The following is a 9,817-nucleotide window of genomic DNA, read 5'->3' as shown; positions in this document are numbered from 1 at the left end:
CATTGTATGTCCTAAAACATTAGTAATGATTAAGCATGTTCAGAGCAAGTTTAACAGCTTCAAAGTGATGTCAATATGAACAGCTTGGCGTTGGGCAAAATGTGAAAGTTTAATACAACCAACTGACCAATCAAAACTGTGTGGTAGAGTATTAGCCAATAAGCAATGATTTTTTCAGTAATTTGTAATACCACCAATTATAAACATGGTCATCACATAAAGGGCAGGTCTGTGGACTCTCACCATAGAGATTTTATTGATTCCTAAGGAATGTGGATCTAATATTGACCAGTGTAACAGCTTTCAATAGCAATAATTCTCCCATTATAGTGCGACAAATATATTAAAAACAGCAGCAATAGAGACAAACATTACAGATGTTATCATGATAAAACACATAGAATGCAAATCAGTTTGGTTAATCAAAGAATCAAAATGAGTGATCATAGAGCATAACTATAATCATTAAAAAAAAAAAAAACAGTAAAGCTTGTTTACAATCAATAGCAATATCAGAGACCACCTCCACCATTCCAGTAGTAAAATAAAGCAAATGCTGATCTTGCATGCAGCACCACAGATATTGCACTATATATCCAACACATACCCTTTAAATACATGATATACAGTTTGGTGTTATTAAAGTAATGTAGGAATGGAGTGTATGTTGCTAGTAATCATAAAAATGAGCAGTTGAAGGGAAATTCCACAGATGTTCTGGAATCTCTGCATAAATGTCATTTGGAAAGGTTTGATGTGAAATGCTCCATTCTAGACAAACTTATTGACTCAGAAATGTTCACCATGGTGGTGATAGGTACCAGACATGTGAAGAGATTAATGTTTCTAAAAGCTCCCTCACAGAGAGTTATTACATGAAATGGTTACAAATGCACTCACTGATGCCTGTTATACCATTCAATGCATATTTTGAGATATGGTTTAGGCCTAAATATATATTTTAAATACATTCGTAGTGAATGTTTACACGCAGGGCGTTTTTTTTTTTTTATCTAATATTATTTCACCATTATGCTAATTACAACTCAAATCTCAGAAAAATCTTATTCTCCCCCAAATCTCATTTTGGAGAGTAAATAAAATATTTGTGTTGGAGACATTTGTGTTGCGACCCCTGGTTTCCATCATCACTGTAAAGAACTCAGAGTTATTAAGTTTCTCCAGAACAAAGCATTTCAAATCAAACCACTCTGAATCACACTGTTTATACTGCTTTAACTGACTTATGCAGAAATGTTTAACAAATACTGAAATTCCCCTTTAAATGAACATGCGCAACAGGCCACAGATAAAAGTTATGTACAATTTTGCAGTACGTAATATGGTTAAATGTGTTTGGCACTTTTGACACATTTCAGTCAACATTATGTGTAACGCACCACACAACACAGACAAGAAAATAAAAGTGTTCTATATAAAAACTGAAGTGTACACACAGCTAGGAGTTAACAAACCCTTAGTTTTGCTCTTTGGTACTCAAACAGACTTAACTAAAACATTTCAGAGAAAATGTCTCTTAAAATGTTACAGATAACGAGCTACAGACAGCGTTCTTTGGGTAAAGTTAAAGGCAGCTCTAATGTTACACATGTGGTTAAATTGGCCCTCTTTGTCTTGCGTTAGCTGAACCACCAGCTTTTGCAATCTGAGTCTCAAGCCTCTTCTGGTAAATGATGAAGCAGCATCTGAATCTCTTCACAGAATGACACAGCTCGAGCCCGAGGACTCCTGGGACCTGTTTCAAAAGTGAAAGATTCATGACGGATTATGCTCCCTGAAACCTTACATCAGACACAGCGTGGAAGAGGAAGATGAAAGAAATGCTAAAATTTCATCACACTTGGAATGCTTTAAATAGCCTCAAAATCACAACACATGATCAACCAACTAAAATCCACTACTTAAGTAAAAAAACATTATAATAATATAATCAATAATGAGATTAACAATTACCTGCTCAATGAATCTGCAGGGATTAGTTGGCAATTTGTATGATGATGATGATGTGTACTTTACATTATCCTAATAGTCTCTTCTACGGTATGATGCAGAGCCTGACAGACCCATTTATATGCATTACTCGCCACCATAATGTTTTTAAAGACTTTTATGATTATTTTTTTGCCAATAATGCATAACAGTATTTTGAAAGGTCCTGCATGGTTTGTAATTGCTTAGCTGAGTCCAGTTTTATTATTTGGCCTTTTTCAATGATTGATTACTCAAATAATCATCAAAATAATCAGCAGCCTGTTTGATTACTAATATCATTGACAGTAATAGTCCTACATAAATGCGTAACAACACTACAACGTCTAAATGCAAAAGCCGACTTTACCTTGCATTAGGAGCCTCAGAGAGCTTTATCTTCTTGGAGGTGCTAACTGCACACTCTCCAGCTGGGGCTCTAGAGCTGCTGCTGCAGGGCCTCTGACTGCCCTCTGGCCCCTCTTCCCTTACCTGCACCGCCAACACAAACCAATAAAACAACAACAACAACAACAAAAAAAAAACAAAACTAACTTTTTATGCCTATAACCCATTGACTAAATGACCACATCAAAATGCGAAACACTGACCATAGCCCTTTTTCGCCCATGAGGTTGCGGGGAGGCTGCTGGACTCTGCTGGCCATCCATGGCTGAGCGGAGGGGTTGTCGGAGAAGCTCCTCTCTCCTGTGCACCACAGTGTTCTTTGACTTCAACTGACTGCCAGGAGGGGACACACGAAGACAGATATTATGAGTCTGAACTAGCACAGGCCTCCGAAATCATTTCATCACTTTGCTGTCAGTGTCATGCTGATATCGGAAACTCAAGCATAATTTGGTTTTCTCAATAGGAAAAAACAAATGGCTTTTAAACAAGTGTTGAAACAAGTGTCCAAAGCTGGAACATTTTGCTGTACTGATATATTTTATCAAATGTCAATGGATCCTCTGTATTACAAGGTGACTTAGTTTACATCTTAACCATTGAGTTGTACAGAATTTTTGGATGTTGGTGGAATTTCTTTTTAACTGATTCAGTAACAGTAAATGGCTTGCAGAATTCTGAATGCTCCTATTTAGAGAAACTCTAAGAACCATCATTTTCCACATAATTGGCGATACGAACCAGACGTATAAAGAGTTCAATGCCTCCTAAAGCTATTTCACAGATTCTTTAAGCAACATAATTACATAAAATAACTATCAACATTACACATAACAACTCAGAAGACATTGGTTCATTGGTCGATTTGAACAGTAAATATACTAGCAATATTTTTGTTGTAGACACTATTTGCCCTGGTTCTAATCACCACTAAAACCACTGTGTTTATTTTTAAATAAATAAATAAATAAATAAATAACTTCCTCAAGTACTGAATTATGCTGAAATTTTGATTGTGTGATTCTCCTTTGCAATTTAAGGCTTCAAATATATTAAATCTTTAACATTTTATTAATTATAATAATTCTCATCCTTGATCAACTAATAAACAGACAAAGATGGAACCAGGATCTACCCAGTCTGTGCAGCAGTGTTTGGGTGTACAGAAAGAGTTTGGGAAGTGGAGGAGTCTGGGGAAGGGTTTGACCTCAAGGTCTCTCTGGCTCCCTCTTTCTAAGCTGGATCAGTCTCCTGTGAGAAATGTTGAATTTTCTCCTAAGGCTCTGCTGCTTCAGCTACTTGCACCTTATGTCACCAACTGTCACCTTATGTCATCCATCTGCTAGCTGACTAAGGACTGGTGTGTGTGCATGTATGGTGGTGTCCTTACTGTCTGAGACCACCGAAATGCTTCTGTTTTGCATTCTTTCCTAATTTAATCCAGATCAAACCCAACTGAGAGTTGTCTAACAAGGTTTAAAACAAATCTGACCTTTCTGTACAAAGTAAAGACCTTAATATGGAGTCACAAATTTGCCTAAATTTGAACAGCAGCCAAGAAATAGTGCAGAATCTTGAAAAAATTTACTTAATTTTATATCATAGCATTTCGTGTGTTTTACTACTTATTATTATTTCCAGATGAGAAATGAGAAAAAAATGACTTTGTGTGGTCTCAGACTTTGGACTGTGTGTGTAAGAAACAGGCTTAAGTTGACCACATTAATCCAAGCAATATTCTGAAACACAAACACACACACAAAATATATATATATAGCTACATCTGCTACTGCTATCAAAATCTGCCAGGGTCACCGCTTCCCAACCTTGCTTAAAGTCAATAAGCAGTGAAATTACAATGACTGGTATGCAATAACTAAAATTAAGCAGAAGGATTGGATTTCTCAACCGCTAGCAATAACAACAACATTATCCTACATTAAGAGCAGAAATCTGATAGCTACAGATGAAAGGAAACGATTTTATTTGCATTACTGATAATCACTGAGCGTATGGATTTGGAAAGGCAATAGCCAGCAATGTGATATGGATCAGAGGCATAGCTCTCAAACAGAAAATTGAGTGAACGACAATAAGAAAACAGCAGCAGATTAGGCCATCATATTTCCCGGAGCAGATCTGTTGTATAAACATTGCAGATAAACTTTTAAGAACTACCATGTTCCTGAATCTGTAGTGAGTGCATAGCGCTTTTCTTGTGGTCTGATATCACAAAGTCATTCAGAAGACAAATCACAAAGTCATTCAGAAAAATGTCCACTTAACGTAACATACCTGAAATCTCACTTGACTACACTCTCAACAGGTCATTAACTATGTGTCTTTCTCTCCCTCAAATACACACACACACACCTCCTCCAGGTCGCCTCTGACCTCGGCCACCACAACCTGTCCGGCTCAGCGGCTAATTGCGCTCCCCTGGGCTTGCGGGTTGGGCCGAGGGCCAGGAGTGAGAAGGCTCCCCGCTGCGAGGGCTGCGTTACACTGACAGCCTCTCTTTCCCCGTCATTCTGACAGGCCTATAAACTAATTAGCCTAGCCATAAGAGCTGGGCCTTTTCCCCTGTGAGGAGCTGGCCCCGCTGCTAACCTCCCCGTGCCCTGCGTCCTTTGGAAGAAGACGACAGGGTTGGTGCTAAGCTAACCGTGACCCCGACTGCTGCTGCCACTGGAGAGGGAGGCAGCTCTGAGGCTCACAATTAAACTAGGAATGGACGAAGCAGGCACGTACCCAACGGCCAGGCAAAGGCTCCGGTACCAATCATTAATGTCCTCCTGATCGCTGGACATGAGGAGGAGCTTGGCTCTTGCGAAGGTCAACTGGAAGACATAAAAAAGTGAAGAAAGAAACATGAGAAACAGATGGTGGTGTGAGAGAGAGAGACAGAGAGAGAGAGAGAGAGAGAGAGAGAGAGAGAGAAATGGAGACAGTGTCATTTTAAGCTGCCTAAAGAGCAATCCTTCTATCCCCAAGGCATATGCTGGTCATTGACCTGCTCATCTTTCTACTCGTCCGCCAAAGTGAAAAGTGACTTTGTCAAAACCCCCCGTTTGTTCACTAGAGGGCAGCCCTGAACCACAAAGAAACACAAAGAAAGAATTTCCGCCACTTCTGCTAGTGGTAAAGATACGGCTGTTTACACCACGTCCATTAGCTGTGGACAGTAATTGAGGTGATAAAACCTAATTCATTAGAGAAAGCAGTAGTGGGTTGAACAGAAGCTTGGGACATGACACACAGAGGGGAGGGCAACATCTGCAGCCTTCTGTCCACCAATCTTTTTCATTTTCCTTATACTTAAATAGTTAGGATCTAAACAAAGTCAAAGTTGTTTTGTTGATGTTCTAGAGGAACTTACTTTAAATAAGTCCACAGAGTGTTATTTCATAAAATAATTACAAATACTCTGCCTGATGCCTGAAACATTGTTTTACGGTAGTTTTCAAAAATCTATTCACGGCAGATGTAAAGCAAAACAGTCCACAAAGAAAAGTTTTTTTTTCCAGAATTACCATTTTATCATTATCAGTATTACTTCAACTCCAGGCACATATAGACTAGCTGGTCATGTTAAATAAAATGGCTAAATTTGTACTGTAGAGTTTCAAGTTCCCCTACAGTGCCTTTTTTTAACATCAAACCAATGTAAGTGACTGAGTTCTGCAGAAATTTGTAAAAATCGATGGATCATTTTAAGCAGTACTAGACTATATGATATTGCTGTTAGAACAAAGCCTTTCTATCTCCAAGGAGACAGTAAATACATTCTTAACTTACAATGGAAGTTAATGTAAAGAGCTTATTGTCCAAGTAATTCTGGACCATTTTTATTTGTCTGTTCATGATTTTAAACAATGCAAAGCATAACCGGAATTTTCAAATAATGGACAAAATGGAGAAAGTTTTTGCACTGCAGCAACAGTAGGTGTCTGTGCATATCCGTTTATATACGTCAGGATTACCTGTCAGCTAACAAAACAGGTCATCAAATAGAGAGAGACAGAGAGAGAGAGAGAAACCTCTACACCAAAAAGTGCACATCTGTGCCATTTCTTACTCTCAGATGCTAATTTGGCAGCACCCTGCACTTGAGAAAGAAGTTCTCTAGTTCTGCCTCTCTCTCTTCCTCCTCCTCCTCCTGCTATCAGCTGGCTCATCCTTAGAGTCAACAGTAATTACCATCACTCATCCATGCTGAGGAGACTTTACCAAGAGATTACGCATGTCAAACAACACAATGGGCACCGTCCAAACCCAAACAAAAAGGCACGGGCTTTATCCCTGAATAATTACAACCGGAACCCATTAAAACGGATTATAATTGGGGGGCCTGGAAAATATTAAATGACCTTTCACATTTACCTGAGGCCATCGGAATGGAGGAAACAGCGGCGGTTACCGGCGGCATATCAATAATCAGCTCTAATCTTTATTACGGCCGGGAACAGAATCCTAACGACTAGAAGAGAGAACGAGAGAAAGAGAGGAGACTAGCAAGTGGAACGCTAATGGATACCTGGTTAAAATAATGGCGCCCTCGTTAGGATTTAGGGGGAGGCTGGGCTGTGTGAGTGCATGAGTGTGTGTGTGTGTGTGTGTGGGTGGGTTGTCCTATTATATATTAAATGGATTAAGATTTCAGATGCGCCATCATCAAAAGTATTATCTAATTACAGAGTTCAGTGAGTGAGGCCCAAGACGGTGTGGAGCACGATATTAGGGGGCCACCACTTGGGGGACGGCGGGATTGATTTATGCACAAATAGATCCCGCTTCTATTGCCATGCGGTAATTAGGGATTTGTCAGGAAATCTGACCCTCTTAGGTAGAAATTACTTTGTATAATATGAACGCTAGTGCATGGATCCTTCGCGCTGCACATAATTTCACTTTATTATTTATACATCAAAGGGAATCTGTCATGGATGCGGAATAATATTCAAGGGGAAATGGGAGGGGAGGGGGCAGAACTGAGAGAGGAAGGATGGAAAGAGAAAAGTGGGGCTAGGGGAAAGAGAAAAGGGGGGATGAAATCCACCAAATACAAACAAACATTCTCTCAACTAAACACATGGAGAAGGGCAAAAAATTGTGTGCAACGGAATTTTTTTATTTATTTTTTTGCTCCATAATGTCCAAGTGCCTCTTTCTCTTTCTCCTTCTACTTATTCTTTCAAACTTTGCATATAGATTGCCATGGCATTTCCAACTGTCAAATTTAATTTGGCTTTAATTCTTCATGGCATGGATGAGGAGGGGCCTGAGAGTGCTGACAGTCTTTTTCCTCTCTAGACCAGGTAGGAGGGGGTGAACCAAGGATCAATAACGTGTCCTTATGAGAAATTACGCCTAATGCTATTGAGTATGCATTTGAGCCCTCTGTGGGATAACAAGCTAATCAAATGCCATTTCTTGCCATTAGATAACGTGCAGCAGCAGCACTGCCAGAGACACAGGCAGTAGGAATAGAAGAGAGGAAAGAAGCGAGTGGTGACAGTGGATCAGGAAGATGTATTTGCTGGTGGGGAGGAAGAGATGCCTTTCTGGTCTAATCTGATTGAGTAGTGAAAGAGCATTTTCTGTCTCCTTCAGAAAGAGTACTTAAAATTTGACCATCAGCAAGCTTAAAAAATGCCCAATCCATACAGCACAAGGTTAAGCCTACCATATGGTCCTGGTGGATCTCCAAGACCACCTAACAGAGACACTACTCTAACAACAAAATATATTTAGTGGCCATATTCCATTTTTCTTGTATTGTATTTTTTTGAGGTTCACTTAGAACATGTATGATTTTGTGTACCAGAACAGTCATAATTCATATCCACATGACCATTTTTCAACCCCTTTTCATTCATTGTGTGTTGAAGAGGAGAGCTAACTCTGTTCTGATTGGCTGCCCTGCATTGTGCCTCAATCAAAAAGCAGTCCGAGTTGAAACACTCCTTATGACATTGCATAAATGGGTGGAGCTAAACTGCTGTACACAGAAGATTCAACACAGACTGTTTTTGCAGTTTGTTTACCATACAGTGACCATATGGACTCAAGACTGAATGTTGCACCTTAATGTTTACATACTATATAAAAGCCTTTATTTCAAGATAGTGTGGAAAATTTTAAATATGGTATATGACTTTTGTGTAGGCGAAAAATGCCAAAAGATTTGTCCTAGAATAAAGCAAGCCGTTTTCCCCTTTTGCTGGGCTCACACAGAAGCAACGTATTGAAATAGAGGAAAATAAAATTAACCTCTGTGTAAGTTTGTTAACTTGGAGCTTGCTAGTACCTAATGTTACCTATACTAGCTACTTGCTTTCAACCTCTACAACTCAAAGTAAGTTAAATGTTAACTCACTATGAAACTTTTAACTTAAGATGATCTGGATAAAATCACACTGCTTGGCAGCTACTTACAGGTTGCTGTTGGAGTTATGCTAATAAAGTTGGAACTGCTTCTTTCTTCAGAGTCAAGTGCTGAGTAAAGCCTGCTAGATATTGTCCTAGGTTTGAAAAACTGTCTGAAGTGAAACAACACAACTTTGACTAAAAGTTGTCTGGGATCCTGTTAAAGATGTAGGAACTGGAGTTGGCTTCCTATTCTCCAGCTTGTTTTGCAAATTTCCTATTTCACCTTAAATGGTGCTGCAGTTACATTCTGGCACGTGTACAAGCTATAACGTGAAGAGGAAAGGAACACTCTATTAAGAAGCTGGCAAACAGGAAGCCAACCACAGCTCCATGTAAAGTTGAACATCGACTATCGGTTCTTTGGGAAGGGTATGAAAAGTGCAGTGTTTCACAGCCTGAAATGTACATTTCTGCACACAGTCTACCATTTTCATTGCTACTACTCCGTTGTTTTGTTTATCACAATACCTGCTGGGCTAGAACATAGAAATTTTAGGGGCATGAATATTAATGAGTCATGACTGTTACATGATAGTTTAGGCCCATTTTACTGCCCTCTTTTGTAAATGTAGAATTAATATCTGAAGGACAAGAAAACAGTGTTCGAGGTTCACAACGTGTCAGTTCCACCTACCAAACTCTCCTTATTCAGCTATACCACTGTAAATACAGTTTTCCATTCTATGGCATGTTTAATACAAGGAACCCTACATGGATTCCATTAGTTCATTCATTTAACTGTTCTCAAAATGGAAAGGAAAGCTGTCATTTTCTAATATCATACAGCATAGTCTTTGTGAGTTTCTCTATAAACTCCTGACAATGAAAAATAAACTAATACAAAATGAACAAAATATCTACACAATATTACTAAGCTTTTCTTTGTCAGAGTCTAATGCTAACAGAGTAAGAAGGAGTGAAATGTGACGATATGGCAAGTTTACAAAAGGCATAATTCAAAGGAGTGGGAGTGGAGCACACATTAGAA

The 9,817-nt window shown here is 39.0% G+C and overlaps 1 protein-coding gene across 1 annotated transcript in view; it reads right to left on the bottom strand.

Moving 5' to 3' along the window:
- Window positions 1–228: 228 nt before the first annotated feature.
- The window catches only part of arhgef39 (Rho guanine nucleotide exchange factor (GEF) 39), a 52,027-nt gene continuing 42,438 nt past the window's right edge, over window positions 229–9,817 (bottom strand). Inside the window, exons 9-12 of the mRNA XM_017695773.1 lie at window positions 5,149–5,237; window positions 2,601–2,730; window positions 2,360–2,481; window positions 229–1,756 (exon numbers count right to left, since the gene is read on the bottom strand). Coding sequence (XP_017551262.1) covers window positions 1,717–1,756; window positions 2,360–2,481; window positions 2,601–2,730; window positions 5,149–5,237 — 381 coding nt within the window. The 3' untranslated portion in view covers window positions 229–1,716. The remainder of the gene's footprint in view (window positions 1,757–2,359; window positions 2,482–2,600; window positions 2,731–5,148; window positions 5,238–9,817) is intronic.

The sequence above is a fragment of the Pygocentrus nattereri genome, chromosome 1 (genome assembly GCF_015220715.1).
Source record: "Pygocentrus nattereri isolate fPygNat1 chromosome 1, fPygNat1.pri, whole genome shotgun sequence".
Lineage (NCBI taxonomy): Eukaryota > Metazoa > Chordata > Actinopteri > Characiformes > Serrasalmidae > Pygocentrus > Pygocentrus nattereri.
Note: the sequence above shows the minus strand (reverse complement) of the source record. Positions and strands in the feature narration are given on the sequence as shown.